Here is a 16,887-nt window from a genome sequence, read left to right as displayed (position 1 = left end):
AGTGCTGGGCTGCTCCCAGTGCTGCCAGCCCAGCCCAGCCCAGCCCAGCCCTCCTGCTGCTCCTCACCTGTTCTTCCCCACAGCACGAGGGACACTCAGCAATTTGGTGTCACTGAAGATGAACATCCACAGGTTTGTCACCCACTTTGCTCCTGGCCTGGCCAGCAGCTCCAGATTGCCATTCCTGTCTATGACAGTGATCAGGAGAGCCAGGAGGGGAGTGACCACCTTCTGCACTCGCTTCCACAGGGTGTGCCTTTGGGGAGAAAGAGATGGAGAAACCCAGAGGGAGTGTGAGCAACGACAGGAGCAAAACAGGAGGTGCCTGTCCCGAGTAACTGCTGACATGTGCATGTGACAGAATCCTAATGCTGCCTTTATGGGGAAAATCCACCACCAACAAAAACCTCCTGCACTTCTCTCACTCCTGGCTCACCTGTAATCCCACTCTTCCACTTGTGCACTCCTGTTCCAGTACAGCCCCTTCAGCTCTAATTTACCCTTCCCCAGGAAAGGCTAAATCTGCCTTCAGAGAGTTTCCAGCACAGACTGGAGACTGACACTGCCAATGTTCACATCACACAAAGCTGCTGTCTGTGCTGCACAGGTGCCACTTGCAGACCCTGCCTGGGAAGCTGCAGGTGACAAGGCAGTGCTGCTGTCCTCACCTGAAGGTGCCTGCCTCCTGCAGAGCACTGAGGTTGGAAGCCTCCCGAAGCACCCAGTTTTTTGGGTGAAGGGAATTTTCTTCTTGCTTCTTCAACAGGCTGGAGAGACGAGCCTTGGTTATCTTCAGGAAAGAGGCTACAAAACAACAGGGAACTTGTGTCTCCTCTTCTACTAGCTTGGACCTCAATATCCCACCAAGCACAGCATTTGACAGTTGTTTCAATAATTGGCCAAGTGGGGAAAGAAACAGCCAGCACAGCCAGAGGAAAAGCCACCACTAGAAGAGCAGAAAAGCCCTACATCCACCAAGAGCCAGGAGCATGGACACACATTCCTGGGAGATGCCCCTTGTCTGCACCACAGCAAGTGATCCCCAGTGACCTGACTGACACGTTTTGGTGGCCCCCAGCTGTCCAGGGGCACTCCCTGCAGCACACACCTTTCAGCTCATCCTCTTGGGAGAAAAAGCCAAGCAGAATCTCAATTCTCCTCCTGCTTCGACTCAGGTCTTCGTTCTGGTCCCGCAGCATCCCCACAGCACTCTGCACACAGGTCCTCAGCAGCACAGTGGTGTCCAGGATCTCACCCTGCCCAGGAAAACATGGTCATTGCCCTCGAGTGACCCTCCTGTCCCCAGCACACTCCCTTAAAGCTTTACAGTGCTCCCTTTGCCTGGTATCCCTGCTCCCAGCTGCCCTCATCCCAAGCTCCAATTCTCAGCTCTTCTGCTGGCAAGAACATGATGCAGCTCCTGTGGCTCTTTCAGACTGGCCCGTGGCACAGTATTTGTGCTGAGTTAAGATTCCTGCAGGGGAAAGATTCAGCACTTTGAGGAAAGAAGTGGAAATAGTCAATGTAAGCAGGGAAAAATCTTCCCTTCCTGGGAAATGCTGCATGTCCTGGTGCTGGGCACGTCCAGCTGAGGCTGCCAGGGGCACACAGGGCAGTGTGAGTGTGGCTGCAGCACAGCCAAGCCCTCAGCCAGCTCCAGCCCTGAGCACACAGCTGGAGCAAGGCTCAGGACCACCAACTCCAGGGGGAGAAAGGCAACAGAAACTCTTGGAGCTGATTTTTAAAAATCAGAAGAATGAAATGACTAAGGAATTATGGAGTCCTTGGTTTATTTCTTTAGTGATGCTGATTTTGACTGGGCAGTGGGGAGGAGGAACTTGTGTCTGATCAGTAACTTAGGATGCAAATATTGCTGATAGGATTCAGGTGAAGGGGAGACACAAAGGGTGGGGTGCACCCCTGGATGACAGAGCAGAGCCACAGTGGCAGCTGAGAGGCAAACAATGTATTCTGAACTGACCTCCTGGTGCTCTGCTCCTGGCACTGATGTTTCAACCTCCATCTCTTCCTCCTGTGCTTCTCCATTGGCAGGCAGATCTGCAGCTAAGGTGCAGAATTTGTATTAGAAAGCAGCAGTGCACTCCTGCATCAGTCACACGAGAGTTTATTTTAGCAACTGCATCCCAGAGCAGCAGAACACCTGTCAGACATCCATGAGCACCTGCACGAGTAGCTGAGATTCACCTCTCAAACACAGCCACAGCTGCTCAGGCTGTCAGGCTTCATGCAGCAAGAACTGAAGAAATGTGACACTGAGCTAATGCCTTAAGCTCTCCCTGACTCCTGTCAGGCAGTGTGGTGAAAGGAAAGAGCACAAAAAAGCTGAGGGGAAAGAAGGATCCTTGTCAGTGGTCTCTGCCATGCAGCACCTGCTGCCTCCTGTGCTGGGACAGAGCACTCAGGCTGCTGAGCAGTGCAAATGCCGCTTTTTTGTCAAAAACAAAAGGGAAAAATACCAAATTAACTAGCTTAAAGTGACCTAAAATTGTAGCCACGAATTAAATACAACTTCAGAGCCATGTGGTGACCCCCAGAAGCAGGTGCTGAGCAGGATCAGATACGTTGTGCCAGGCATCAGTTCCTGGAGTACCAAGTCTGGGACCACAGCTCCCCCTGTCCCCAGCACACAGCTCACCTGTGGGTGCCTTCTCAGAGAACACCTGGCTGATGGTGAGGTTCTGCAGGGCTGTCAGGTCAGAGATCATGTCCTTGGACCTGCGGAGGTCGTCTATGTGCACCGACTGCCACAGCCCTGCAGGCACAGAACAGCAAGGAATCACTCCCAGCCTGCAGCTGGTTCTGCCAGAAGAACTTCCCCAAAACCTCCTGCCAGCACCTGGGGTTGTGTTCAGAGTTCACTAACTCTCACCTCTTGGTGTAGGAGGGGAAAGCACAATGCCCTCAGAACTGCTGCTGCACATGTCCCTGCCTGACAGTTCCAAGGTTCTGAGGCTCTCAGAGAAACCCCAAGACCCAGAGGAACCTTGCTGCTGAGAGCAGAACATGTCAGCACCTGCTCACAGAGCCTCTGGAGGACAAGACACCCACAGAGTTACCCCTGTGGCTGTGTGCTGCTCTCCAGCTGGACAGGGAACCTGTGTCAGCTCCCACCCAGGACTGCCAGGTACCAATCCACTGACAGGGACAGGGAAGCAGCTCTGACAACCCCCAGGACATGCTGAGCCCAGATTTCCAGCATTTAAAGGAACAGGGAGTGAGAGAAGTGATTGCCTGAAGGCAGCTGAAGAGTGAGGAGGGAGGGATGGGCACACCCACCTCCCTGGAATCCCACGTAGGATGTTCCTCCTTCCACCCGGGAAAGCTTCATGATAAAGTAAACAAAGACAGAGACTTCCCCCAGGTCCACCTTGTTGATCTCATTAACCACAGTGTACCTGCAGCAAAGAGGAAATGCTGTTGGCAGAGCGAAGGCAGACACAGCTCACGGCCACGGGTCTTCCCTCAGAGAGGACAAGTTTCCTCTCCCACAACAGGCACAGGTGAGTGCCACTCCTTCCTCCCAGCTGTGGTGCTGAGCTGGCACCTCCAGCTGTGCCCTGAATTATCCCATGACCCTCAGCTCTTCAGGACTTCTGCAGCCAGTGGCCAGAATTCACACTTCAAAGGGGATTAGCTGCTCATTTCACCCCATTTAGCTTATTCTGACTTGGGTTATGGATTATTATTTGAAATGCAATCAGTGCATTTGGATTCATTCTGCTACAGAATAAAGGATTGCACGTTCCTGAGTGTGAGATCCCCAAACAGCACCAATACCCAAACACAGGGAGGAGTGGCCAGGCAGATCTGAACCACCCAACACCCAACTCACTTGGCTGAGGCGATGAGCTGGGCATCCTGAGAGCCATCTTCAAAGTCCGTCTGAATAATGAGGACTTTATTTCCTGAAGTAGCACCCAGGTAATCCCTGAAGAGTAAAAAGAGATTTAACAGAAGTCACTAATTGTAAAGATCAAACATTAAAGACCACAGAACCAGTCACTCCACATTAGCTTTGGCTGCTGCAGGACGAGAGAGAAAAACACCAAAACACCAAACCCCATCTCATGTGATGGAGCTGATAAAGTCTGTCCCGAGCCCACGGGCAGCACAGCCTCCCTTTTCCATCTGTGCTACTCCAAATGCTCTGCCCACACACCTTCCACACCCTGCAGCCTGTTCCAAGCAGGAGAACACAGCCCAGACTCACCGGATGCTCTTCAGGAAGGAGTACTCGGTGTCAAACTGCTGCAGGAACAGGATCTGGGGCCTTTGTGCCCTGCCCTGCACCTCCCTCTCCAGGCAGGGAACGTCAGCACTGGTGAGCAGCCGTGAGAAGGTGGTGACCTGGGCACAGAGGGGCAGCGATGCAGCACACACCCACCTGTGCAGCCAGGGCTGCCAGCCTGCTGCACCCCAAAATTAAGGCGGTTTATTTGCCACCACCTCTGCACGCCCGGGCACCGTGGCACACACACGGGCAGCGCCACGCTGCAGCCCTGGCACCCGGAGCTCAGCACAGCTCAGGGGGCTTTGGGGGCACCCCAGACTCACCTCGGTGAAGGCCACCTGGGGCCCAGCCTCCGCGCACACCTGGGCAGCCAGGAAGTCGGCGAAGGACGTGTGCTGCTGCTGCCTGAAGTAGGTGTGTGCCAGGGAGTGTGCCATGAACATCCCCGCGGAGCTGCACAGGCGGATGACGGCGTCGGGGGTGGCACAGTTGAGCAGGGCCAGCTGTGCCCACTCTGTGACACGGCGCGGCAGCTGTGCAGCACTGCACTGTGGCTGCAGGCGCTGCGTGCCCTGCAGCACCAGCGAGGCGCAGGCGTTGGCGTGGTAGCCCACGAACACGTCGGCAGGGCTGTAGTGCTGCTGCCGGATGAAATGCTCCTCCGTATTGACGGCCGTGAACTCCTGCACCCAGCGCTGCAGCTCCTGCACCGCCTCCCTCTGCCCCTTGTCCAGCACGGTGCTCAGGTCCAGGTAGTGCTTCTCCAGCCTGTTGATCAGCGGGATGGGGAAGTGCTTGTACACCACGTCCTTCTCCTCGATGACGATCAGGCGGAACTTGGGGTGCACCCGGCACTTGACCCGGTGGGTGCCCAGCCCCAGATCCACGTACTTCTGCCCGGCCAGGTACACGTAGTACTGGTTCAGGGCATCGTAGAGGCTCTCGTAGAGGTTCTGCAAGTTGAGCAGCACGACCATCTGGCCAGTTTCCATGCAGACCTTCACTCGGTTGATGTTCCTGCATATCTGGGTGTATTCCTGGTCCTTAGGAAAGCTGGAGCCGAAGATGATTTCTGGCTGCTGGCGGGCAGCGAAAAAAGCCTGCTGGAGGATCTGCAGAGCTGCATAGTTCTCGGTCAACACAAGCAGGTACCTGCAGTCCCCATCCTCAGCACTGCTGTAAATGTTCTGTCGGATCAGCTCTATCCTACTGATATCGTGAGCATGTATCTCCCCTCTTTCTAGCAACTTGGAAGTGAATATTTCCAAGGCATTGACATCATCTTTGCCCCCGAAGTTACGAAGAACCACTGCGGCGATGTCCTGAGGTGTGGGATCGTTTTTGGAGCTCTTAGCCAAGGCAAAAAACATCTTTATGAGGCTGTAGTAGTCACGCAGGCCAAAGAACTCCCTGTCTTGGGCCTTGCAAATGTTTTCATATGCATCTGCAAAGTGATGGAAATACTGCTCGACCTTCTGCAAAGCCCCCCGTGCCGAGCAGCAGATGCCCTTTGCACTCTCAATGAGCTCCTCTCTGCTGGGGTCCCCACGAGACACAAAGATGCCTCGATTCATCTTGGCAGGGTCCAAAGCCCAGTTGGAAATCCCGATGAAGCCAACCTTTTTGTGAGGAAGAGGGACATCATCTATGCAGCCGTCCTCCAAAAGTGGGTGCAAAGTCTTCAAGGGCATTTTGGGAGAGTCTTCTGCCAGCCCAATCTCATCCAAAACCACCACTGAGACATACTCCTCCAAGTTCTTCCCTTCCTGGAATCGAGCACAGTGCTTGAAAGTGCCTATGATTCCCTCTGGAGTGGAGAGGGGGCTGCACTGAAAAGACACGAGATGGATCTGCTTCAGCTCCTTGAACAGATCAGAATGAGCTGCTTGACCCTGCATAGCATCGGCCACGATGGTTTTTGCCAGGGATTTGGAGCTCCCAGGCTTCCCGACAAGAAAAAGAGGGATTTTCAGTTCAATGCAGATGACCATCATGAAGACATTTTCCTTCAAGGCCAAGTTCCTTGCTATGGTATCCCGGAGTGGCACCCCACTCAGGAATAAGTCCTGCATCAGGGAGATTTCTTCCAAAATCCTTTTCTGGGTATCGTAAGGCTTTGGGAGGACCTTGCTGATGGCAGTCCTGTACGGCTCCTTCCTTTCCAGGGACGCGTGGTAGCAGACCCCAACTGCCAGCACCAAGGCCCAGATGACGGTGCTCCTGTCACCGCTGCCCTTGGGAGCTTTCCTCTCGGCCAGGAACTTCTCCAGCTCCCGCAGCAGCAGCTGCCTGTGCCTGTAAAACCACTTGAACACCTCCACGCAGCGCTCCACGTCCCGCAGGCTGACGAAGCTGCACTCGTCGTCCCTCTTCCTCATGTACTGCTGGGACACAAAGAGCACGTCAGTGACCGTGCTCACCTCGTCCCTGGCCATGGGCAGCTGCTCGTCCCTGGCGGCACGCTGCACGATCTGCTGGATGTACATGATCTCTGCGCTGCTGTTGAGCTGCCCGAAGTCCCAGACCAGCGGGATCATGCTGGGCGGGAGCGCGTGCACGCGGTACACGAGCTGCCTGAGCGGGATGGAGCCCAGCTTCTCCCTGCTGTCATCAGCCTTGACCCGGTAGCCCAGCCCGGCCAGCTCCAGGCGCTGGATCATCCTGTCCGTGTGCTTGCGGTAGGGATTGCAGGCTGCGATGATCCGCAGGCCAGAGCCAGAGGCCAAGGGCTCCCCCTGCACCGTGCGGTCACACAGAACCTCCTTGATGCTGCTCACGGCCTCTGTGGTGTTGGCTTCGTCGAAAAACAGGACGGTGTCCAAGCCGTGCTTCTCCTTGTTGACTATAGCCAGGGCTTCCGCTTCTCTGATCCTGGCGTAGATCATCTCTGCAGTGGTACCTCCGTGCACCTTGACAAGCTTCATGTTCTCCACCTCCAGTAAGCTTCTGCGTAGCTGGCACAGGAACTTCACCAGCCGGGTTTTCCCACAGCCCGTTTCTCCCATGATGACGACCGGGATGTTGCAGCGGAATCGCATCTCGATGGCCAACATCTTCAGCACGTTGTCCATGGTGAGCTCATACGTCTCGTCGGGGTCCAACACCCAGGAGAGCCCCAGCACCATGCAGAGCCTCTCGAGCTTCTCCCCACGGGGCAGCTGGTCGAAGGGCACGTTGAAGGGAACCCGCTGCCCTAACAAGCCGTGGTACAGCTGGGGACTCATGATGTTCCTCTTGATGACGTTGCCGTTCAGAGGATGGATGGCATCGATGCAATTCCCAGTCTGTTCGAAGTGGAAACCAATGAATGTCATGGACACACGATCATCATTGAAGAACAGGTAGGGATGAGGCTCCGACTCCCACTTCTTCCTGATGCGGAAAGGAAGCAGATCTTCCTCAGCGACGTCCTCCAGGTGAGAGGATTCAGGTCTTCCTGAACTCTGGTCAGAAATGCTCAGGGAGGGCGTGGCAAAATCCCGCGCCATTAAAATCATGAAGCCAACCACAAAGCTCTTGAAACCTTTCAAAGTGTCCTGGACAAAGGCAGGGTTGCAGAAGTCAGAATGTTCGCAGTCTCTCAACTGAATGTTGAGGAACCAGGTGAAGTTGCGGAGCTCTGCCCAGGAGGGATCCACGACCCCGCAGTGCAGCAGGAAGAGCTGCAGACATTCTGCAGGGCTGCCTTCCACCGACAGCTCCTCGTACCAGAACATGTCCAGGTCACAGCCCTGGTCAAACCTCTTCAGGTACTGGAAGGGTCTCTGGAAAGCCTCACTGCAGAATTCCTTCTCATCCATTCCCAGGCCCAAAGCACCCCCAGAACGGTTCCCAAGTGTCTCCATTTCTAGCACTTCTTTGGGAGACCTGCATGTTACTTTAGGGAACACATCCAAGAAGTGGTACTTCTGACTCACTGACACCTGGAAAAGAGAAAAAGAAAAGAAAATGAAAGAAAAGGTCATCACAGAGCTGTAGCCTCAATCTTCATCAGCTTAGTTAATCTGTTCTTAACAGGTCTCCTTGCCTAAAACCACAGACCTGAGGAACAGGAGCCAGCCTTTTCCCCTTCTTCCACTTAAAATGCACCAATGCATTTTATTCCCTTCTACATTTTCCTTCCAGGAACATGAGCCTGGCATCACCTCCAGCCCCTTGTCAGGGCTACTTCAAAGAAAACTAAACCCAAGAAACTGTTGGTATTTATTTCAGTCACTTCTACATTTTGTTCTTACAGCTGCATATAAATATTCCCCTACTTTAAAACATGAAAATTAACACGAGGGAGATGAAATTCTGCATTTTTATGTTTCCTATAAATGTTACAGTGGGAGCAGTGAGGCTTGGACTAACAGGTCTTCAGAAATCAACAACCCAAGGAAACTGGACAGGCCTCATTTGCTGTCTGGTGTTCGTGTCACTTTGTACAACACCAGGGACACCAGTTTGTTACGGGGTACAGCACAGGAACACAGAACTGTGCTGTGGTTACAGTCACAGTCTCTACCACTCACCACAGCTATGTACAAATGCATGCAAAGTGACAGAAATTCCCAGAAAAGGAGCATTGCTGGTACATACGGGTCTGGCTGCTTTCTTTGGCACTGGGGACACCTCCAGGATCTCAATGATGTACAGGTGACACTTCTGCCGTAGCCACATGTTGCCATTACTATCTGTCAGGTACTGCAAAACCAACAGCTTGAAGAGAAACTCTGGAATTCCACGCTGCACCTATCACAAGAAGAGAAACCATGGCAGTTCTTTACCCATCACAACTTCACAGAATCACAGAACACTTGAGGGTGGGAAGGCTCTCTGCTCAAAGCAGGCCCAGCTAGAACAGGCTGCCCAGGACCACATTCAGTCAGGTTTTTAATGTCCCCAAGGTTTGAGACTCTGCAGCTTCTCTGGGCAACTGTTCCAGAGTTCAACCACCTTGATGGTATTTGTGCATTACTCACACAATAATTTGAAAAAATATGCTAGGGAAATGGCTGATTGAGAAACAAGAGCCTTAAGGAAAGTTCCTGCAAGGGTCCACACAGGACCTGTAGGACAAGGCAGCTGTGGAAGGGATGCACTCACTGAGGAGGTGATATCAAAATGGAATATCATGGGCTTTGTCTGGTGCTCTCTCTTCAGAAAAGGCAGGAGAGACTTTAGCACTTTATCTTCATCCACTTCTGGTTCAATCAGTCTGATGGTTTTCAGAAGTCCTGTACAGTCAGGCTGCTCTTCTTTCAGTCTCTCATGCAGCCTCTTCACATACAGAGATTTCCCTGTTATAGAAAACATCACAAGAATTAAAGGCATCAATATCAGATATATCACATTAAGACCATAAAAGACAGAAGGAATAAAATTTTTGAGTACCCCATGCCCTAAAATCTCTGAAGCTTCCTAAAAGGCATTCAGAAGAAAGTCTAAATCTGGTTTGAGCAGCTGGAGCCTGGAATCCAACACATTGCTCTTCTTACCCATATGGTTTGTTTTCCTTCCACTGCCTGAGAGAAGCTTTACTCTTCATTAGGACTTGAATAGATTCTATTTTGTGCTTGTTTCTAAAGTCAAAACCAGGGACTTTATTCTAAAGTCAAAAGGTGACTTCCAGCTTTCACCTCACTGCACCGACAGTCTGAAGGGCTCTTTTTGACCAAGACATTTAAAGCTTGGACACAAAACCCAGCAAGGTGAACCCCACTGTGGTTATGAACTCCCAGCAGAGCCCACCCTGCCTTACCCATGCCAGCTCTTTTGGAGGACACAATCCCAACACACATGTGCTCCTTGAACACGGCTGCAGCCGAGCTGGAGGGCTGAGCCACTCGGAAGTGGTGCTGCAGGTACTGCTGGATGTCTTCCCGCGGCCTCTGGGGAATCATGTGCACCTTGCAGTGGCTGAAGGCAGAGGGCAGGTAGCTGTTCTCCCGCTCGCAGCTGCACAGGATGATGAGCCTGTAGGAGCTGCTGTAGCACTGCAGGTGTTGGAACAGCTCCTCTGCCCTGCAGCTGACCTCGTAGCTCAGCTCATCTGCGTAGAGCATGGTGTAAATCTTGTCCCCCCCGTGGCAGGGAATGAGGCACCGGCGCAGGAACAGCCCCACCTGCTCGGCAGTGGTGTGGGGCGTGCACAGCAGCACCTCGTCAAAGGTGGGCAGGGGCTGCTCGGGGCTGTTCATGTAAATGGCCAGGGCGGAGCTGAGCACCTCGGAGCGAGGGCAGGTGATGAGGTTGGGCTGGCCCACCCAGAGCAGGTCCTGAGGGAAGTCTCTGGTGACACATTCCTCACCCCTGCTGGCCAGGTTCTCCAGCCACACGCCCAGTGTGTCGATGTCCAGGCAGTTGGGGAGGAAGGAGCCCATGTTGCTCATGTAGCACTCCCAGATGCACTCCAGCTGGGCAGTCAGGTCCTTCTCCTCATCCAGCAGCACTTGGAAGTCAGAAACAGCCTTCCCTGAGCCGGGGGGGCGCTGGCTAAGGAGGGCTGTGAGGACATCCTGCTCGGTGCAGTTGTGGTTGAGGAAGGAGAGCATCATGAGGGCAGCCTGGCTGGGGCTGCCCTGGCCCAGCTCCTGGCACAGGTACACCAGCTGCTCTGCGCTGTAGTAGTTCAGGTAGAAATAGTCCAATCGCTTTGTGTTCATGAAGCTTTTCCAGCTCTCCAGGAAACTCTCCATGGTCTTGCAGAGGGCTGGGAGCACAACTGCCATATCCCCTTGCCCTTCCAGCACTGGGATGGGGCCCAGGGAGAAGTCTATAAGAACACAGGATTCTCTGTGGGGTGAACAATACACCTGGGCAAGCCAGGAACGGAAAAGCATGTTCCCTGCTGAGTAAAGGTCTATAAAGGCCTGGGCAAGCCTCTGGACATTGGAGAAGACCTGTGTGAGGACAGAGGAGAGAGAAACGAGCCGATTTAAAATTTCAGCCATGAAACCACTGGAAAGATTCAATGAAGAGAAAGTCTTTGGTCCCAAGGTGTGTCAGGCCTTGTACAGCAACCACAGACTGTGACTTTTTAACAGCAGCATCCCCAGGAAACCAGTGAGGAACTCCCAGCTTGCTACAAAAGTACAGTGATGCTGCCAGCCAGGACAATCCCCAGTGCAGCCAGAGAATGAGGCCAGCAGTTCACTTCTCTGTCTCCAGGAACACCCATGTGCTGTGACCACCACTCCCAGCAACTCCACTGCCAACCACAGCCTGAAAAGCTTACACTCAAGGGAAAATCCAGCCCTGGCCCCAACACCAGTAACCCCCAGGGTCGGGTATCTGACCTCAGAGAACCTCTCCACCTCCAGGCCTTGCTCTCCCTTGGCTGACATGAGCATCAGTTTGTTCTGCAGCTCACGGAGCTCTGCCAGCGAGTACTTCCAGGAGGCCTCGGTGTCCCCCGAGCTCGCCGGGAGGGTGAAGCGCAGGACGCTGTCCAAGGACACCTGCAGGGCAGACACTGTCAGTGTGCCTGGGGCTGAGCCTCTGCCCGAGGCAGGAGGGGCACTGGGAGCTGTGACCTCACCTTCTGGCCATCAGCTGGTGCCCTGAGCACATAGACCCCTCTGCTGTTGATGGCAGCTGCCAGGGACAGCGAGGACAGCTCCACGGAGCCATGGCTCTCCTTCACGGTCTTCAGCCACTCCAGGTGCTGAGCTGAGGCACGCTGTGGGGAGAGGAGACAAGCACTGCCCTGACTGCTCTGAAATCCTGCATCTCTGGTCTACACCTGAGCAGGACAAACAGCTGGGGCTGGCACAAGAGCCTCGTGCTGGGGAAGGAAGAAGGGAATGAGTACTGGCTTCAGCCTGCTCTTTCTGCACAGCTCTTCCTTGCCCACCCACGGGAGGCTGAACAGAGCCCACAGTGCTCCAACACCTCTTGCTACAGAAGCAGGCCTTGCTGCAATAGGATAAGAGCTCCCAGGCACCTGCCTCCCATCTTTCTCACCATCAAACTTGCATAAGCAAAGCTACACCACATCATGCTGGAAAGCCACATCACACTGGAAAGCCTCACAGTGCCCTGGAGAAACCTGTGCCACACCAGTTACAGCTGCTGCAGTGAGTTTTTGTGCTGCAGACACATCAGGGATTTTTCCTCCAATAACAGCTGCAGTGAAGTCCCCACACAGGTGCAGTCCAACTTCAGCCACTCCTGGAAGGCAGCAGTGCAGGAGGAGGGCGAGGCCCTGCTCCAGCAGAACTCACCAGTTTCTCAGGGAGGTTCTCATCGCTGTCCAGGGCTCGCCACAGCTTCTGCAGGCAGCGCATGAAGTCCTCGAAGCCCGAGTGCGGGTGGAGCTCGTAGAGCAGGGAGGAGTAGCCGTGCACAGTGCCATGGAAACAGGCCACACGGTCCACGTCCATGTCGTTCTCCCCCGCAGAGATGGATGCCAGGTCAACAAACACCTTCAGCTCGTTTATGTCTGAAATGAGGCAGCACGAGAGTGAACAAGGAATGGGGCAGCTTGGACAGCACCCCTCACCAGAACCTTCTACAGGAATTCAGGAAGAATGCTTCGAAGAGCAGCCTCTGTGCAAATTCCCTCTCCCCATCAGCTTTTCCCAGGCCATCCATCCATCCATGGACCCCCACAGCCCCCGGATCCCCAGGCAGGAGGGGAGCAGTGTCTGGGAGGTGCAGCTGAGGGCACCTGTGCAGGTCACACAGCTCAGCTGGCAGACACACAGCTCCATCCTCTGAAACAACAGCTCTGAACTGAGCAGCAGCAGCTGCTGGAGCCCTCCAGGCCCAGCCCAGCTCCCAGCAGGGTGGTCACTGGGTGCTGCACCAGCCCACACTGCACAGGCACCTTTAAAAGGTCCTCCTAGAACATTCCACACCAAAGCCCATCAGAGATGTAAGTACCAACACCAGACGCTGCAAAGGCACAAAGCAGATGGGTCAGGGATTCAGCGTTCCTTCTGCCCCCACACAAGCTGCCATCCCTTCTAGTACTCCGTGTCTAGTTCCTGGATGAGCAGCACACACCTGTCAGCGCTTCTCTGACCCAGCAGACAAACTCCTTCTGCTGGGCCAGCTCCCTCAGACAGCCACGGCGGGGCACAGTGATCCCCTGCAGCAGCTTCTTGGCCTGCACGAGCTCAGGGCTGATGGAATCCAGCTTCTGGGTCTTGTAGGATTCAAGCTTTTCTGTCTGGAAAGCAAGTGGTGCAAACACACACTGAGTCCAGAATTGGGAAATGCCACTGGTTCTGCAGCAGGGAAAGGAAAGCCCTCTGCAAAGCCACACCCCAACAGAGCAGTATCATCGTCTCTCTTTACGGAATGACTACACAAAAGCACTTGGAACATCTGATTTTTACCTCAAATAAGCATTTTGGGACAAGGAATGGCTCTTGACAGACTGAGACAGACTCGTGGGAAGGTTCAAATTTAGCCAGCACTCTGACAATACAGAGCCAAAGTCAGGGATACTTACTATATGCAACAAGTTTTCCAGGATGCTGAAGTCACCAGAGAGGCCTAAACTGTCTTTGACTTGGGCAATGATCTTGGCAGCATCAAGGGTTAAATGCATTTCATGGTACTGCTGGATCTGCTGGACTCGCTGGTCAACCCAGGCTCTGTCTCTTGCAGGCCCAAGCCCACAGATGGTGTCCAGCTCTGCTCTGAGACCTTCAGGATGATTTATGAATTCCTGGAAAATTCTATCAACCGCAGAAAGTGTGAGACGTCCTGATCTGAGATCATCATACAGCATTTCATAGTTGTCAAAGCAAGGGCGGATCATGCTGTCCAAAACATCATCAAGATCCAAGTCAGGAACCATCTCCTCCTCATCTTCCTCCTCTGGATAGTCACACTCATACTCCTTTCCTGCCTTCTGTGCTGCTTCCTCCCAGAACTGCTGGAAGATCAGGCTGTCCTTAAAGGAGTGCATTTTGTGGACAAACCCTTTCAGCTCTGGGCTCAGGCTGTAGAAAGCCTCCAGGGGTCTCCTTCCCATGATCACAACTTGATTCAGCTTTTTTGAGGAAAGATCTTCCGAGTGTTGACATTCCACTTCATTTACATCCACTGTAAACCAGACACAGGCCAGAGGGGGATCAGGGGTGGTGCAGCCTGGCTCCAAGCTCACTTCATCCCATTCCCCCAAGCCACAAAAGCCTACCAGGCAGGTGGAGCCCTGGAAGTGTCATTTGATGCACAAGCACTCACTTGATCCCCCCAGTGCTCTGGGTTTACTTCCCCCACCCGTCCTCACCCTTACTTTGGGGTTGAGAATCAAATCTGTTCCCAAAGCCAAGAATTTTCAAGGAAAATGCTGTTTTCTGGCGTGGTCACTTTCAGACTGCTCCCCCAGAACTCTACCTCTCACAGAATTCTTCACCTTCCTGCACATGCTCAGGAAGGTTCCTATTGCTTTTTTCTCTTTTCTGAGCTGCTTGACTTCCTCTTGCCTCAACTCCAACAGTTCTTTGAGGCTTCTCTGGAGCAGTTCCTTTTCCTCACGTGGTTGCTGCTGGTGCTCTGAAAGAAAACTCACCTGTAGTTACAAAGCAGACACTTCCCACAGCCTGCAGCCAACTCAGAGTCACAAACCCTGCAGTGACAACACGAACTGGAGCTGGGAGCTCCCTGCCCAGGCCAAGGGACAGCACTCCAAACTGCTGCAGCCCCTCCAGAGCATTCCCAACCCCTGCAGCCCCTCCTGAGCAGGCCAGCACCACTACAATGATGCTCTAAGCCAACCATGGCCCCTTAAACTCCTCTCTTACTTGTCTCCCAAATGCCAATGAACTGCTCCTTATGCTGGAAAACCTCCTCCAGGTGTTTCACAAGGATGCAGCCTTGGTGGATGTCATCAGTGACACTCGTAAGCACAGAGTCTGCTGTGGCCATGACATCCTTTGCTTCATCTGTGAGTTTGTCCAGAAGGTTTCTGTTTTCTTCAGAAAAAAAAGCATGTCACATTTCCCAAAATCCAGGCAGAATCAGGAACTTTTCCATGCCATGGCACAGAGTCCTTCCATTCCCTACTGAACCTCTACCCAAGAGCCTGTGGACTCACACCACCCTCCAACCCTTCACGTCTTTCTGAACAAAACCAGGATCTCATGAGAGCAATTTGGAAATTTTCCATGGAGAGCCCAGACCCAAACCCTGTGGGGCAAACAAAAGCCATTTGGATCCGTGCACTTGGCCAACATTTTGGCATTTTTGTGTGCCAACAACTCGTGAGAACCTCTCCGAGAAAGAAGTTATGGTCCACAAATCCTGAGGAAGCTACAGTGGATAAGCACAAGAGGAATAGTGGCTCCTCTTCCTCGGCCCTCCCTCTCAAAACCCAAGTTGAACTCTCCAAGCTTTGAGACAAGGACTAAAACAAGAGCAGGACAATTTCTCTCTGCTGCTCTGTGCAGTGGCAATAGTGAGGCAGAGAACAGACCTACCATTAAAGCTGAAGATGCGTTTGACATCAGGCCACGTGAGCAGGTGGTGCAGAATCTTATCAAAATCCTCCTCAGACTGCCCAGCCCTGACTGGCCACGACTTCACTATGACAGCAGACACGAGCTGGCTGAACTGGCTCATGTTGTAGGGAGAGATCTTCTCCAGGAGGTTGCTCTGCGTCTGCCAGGGCACACAGAGAGGGCAGGGCTGTGTCAGACTTTGGGGTCCCACTGTGCCTGTGTCTCAAAACTGGCACTGACACCAAGGAGTGACCTCCAGTGCTGAGGTATATTCCAAACCAGCCCTGGACACAACTGACCCCAGAGCTCACGGTGCAAACACATTACAAATATTCCTCACAGACTCATTTCCCGAATTTTTCTTGTTGGTATTTTTTGTTGTTGGTTTAACAAACAAAAAATCCACAGCAACTCAAGCAACATCCACCCCCCCTTCTACCACAAGGCACATCCCTATGCAACAGAATTGCTGTGAAATTCCACTTTCCTTTCTCCTCCCTTCCCCTAGCAGGGCAAACACAGTACCTGGCAGGCTGCAGTTACAGCTTCTGTGGCACAGCTCTGGAAGCACTGGCTGATGGAGGAGTCCATCTGTGTGATTTGGTGGTGCCGACAACAATACACCAAGATTTGGTTCACTGGAGGCTCCTAAAGGGCAAAAAGGAGATTTCTCATCAGCTCAGTCTCCTGACAGCACCAAGCAGTGCTGCTATCAAGACAATAAAAAGAACCTGAGCATCAGCCCATTCCTGAAGGCCTGGAAGAGAGATCAAACAAACAAATGCTTGGAAAATATTTTAATGATTACCATCTAAAATGTGTGATTATTTAATATCCACCTCTCCAAGCCAAGCTGACAGCAGAAAATATTTGTTTCCTGATTTCACCCTGAAAATCAATGGCTTAAAGAAATGTGTAATGGCTGTAGAGAGGGGATGAGGAGATATACAGGGTCAGTTTGGAAGGGACTTACACATGTGGGTGTGCATTTGGGAGCCTGACCAGCACCATTTCTGCACAAGGAATGAAAAGAGAAGCACCAGCTTGACTTCTCTGAGCCCTTGGGCATTTACTTTGCACTCACTGGTTCTTAAAACTCCAGAGGTGGCAATTGCTCAGAATGTGGATTTCCTCTGAAGCACCAGGACCAGCAGTCAGGCCACTGACACCAAGATGACAGTGTGGGACATTGTCATG

The 16,887-nt window shown here is 53.0% G+C and overlaps 1 protein-coding gene across 8 annotated transcripts in view; it reads right to left on the bottom strand.

The window, feature by feature from the left end:
* Positions 1-16,887, bottom strand: part of RNF213 (ring finger protein 213) — a 44,691-nt gene that overhangs the window by 16,227 nt on the left and 11,577 nt on the right. For all 8 annotated transcript variants that reach the window (XR_015807771.1, XR_015807772.1, XR_015807773.1 and 5 more), the window contains exons 15-35: positions 16,216-16,338; positions 15,670-15,850; positions 14,995-15,165; positions 14,588-14,746; positions 13,695-14,293; positions 13,244-13,409; positions 12,460-12,677; positions 11,775-11,915; positions 11,533-11,694; positions 9,996-11,136; positions 9,341-9,534; positions 8,834-8,986; positions 4,576-8,175; positions 4,232-4,368; positions 3,854-3,949; positions 3,298-3,416; positions 2,657-2,773; positions 1,982-2,064; positions 1,109-1,256; positions 669-804; positions 68-256 (exon numbers count right to left, since the gene is read on the bottom strand). Coding sequence is in view for 5 of the 8 variants with exons in the window: in XM_088176427.1 (XP_088032553.1) it covers positions 68-256; positions 669-804; positions 1,109-1,256; positions 1,982-2,064; positions 2,657-2,773; positions 3,298-3,416; positions 3,854-3,949; positions 4,232-4,368; positions 4,576-8,175; positions 8,834-8,986; positions 9,341-9,534; positions 9,996-11,136; positions 11,533-11,694; positions 11,775-11,915; positions 12,460-12,677; positions 13,244-13,409; positions 13,695-14,293; positions 14,588-14,746; positions 14,995-15,165; positions 15,670-15,850; positions 16,216-16,338 (8,033 nt within the window). In the remaining 3 variants the exon portion in view is untranslated. The remainder of the gene's footprint in view (positions 1-67; positions 257-668; positions 805-1,108; positions 1,257-1,981; positions 2,065-2,656; positions 2,774-3,297; positions 3,417-3,853; positions 3,950-4,231; positions 4,369-4,575; positions 8,176-8,833; positions 8,987-9,340; positions 9,535-9,995; positions 11,137-11,532; positions 11,695-11,774; positions 11,916-12,459; positions 12,678-13,243; positions 13,410-13,694; positions 14,294-14,587; positions 14,747-14,994; positions 15,166-15,669; positions 15,851-16,215; positions 16,339-16,887) is intronic.

The sequence above is a fragment of the Sturnus vulgaris genome, chromosome 20 (assembly GCF_052056855.1).
Source record: "Sturnus vulgaris isolate bStuVul1 chromosome 20, bStuVul1.hap1, whole genome shotgun sequence".
NCBI lineage: Eukaryota > Metazoa > Chordata > Aves > Passeriformes > Sturnidae > Sturnus > Sturnus vulgaris.
Note: the sequence above shows the minus strand (reverse complement) of the source record. Positions and strands in the feature narration are given on the sequence as shown.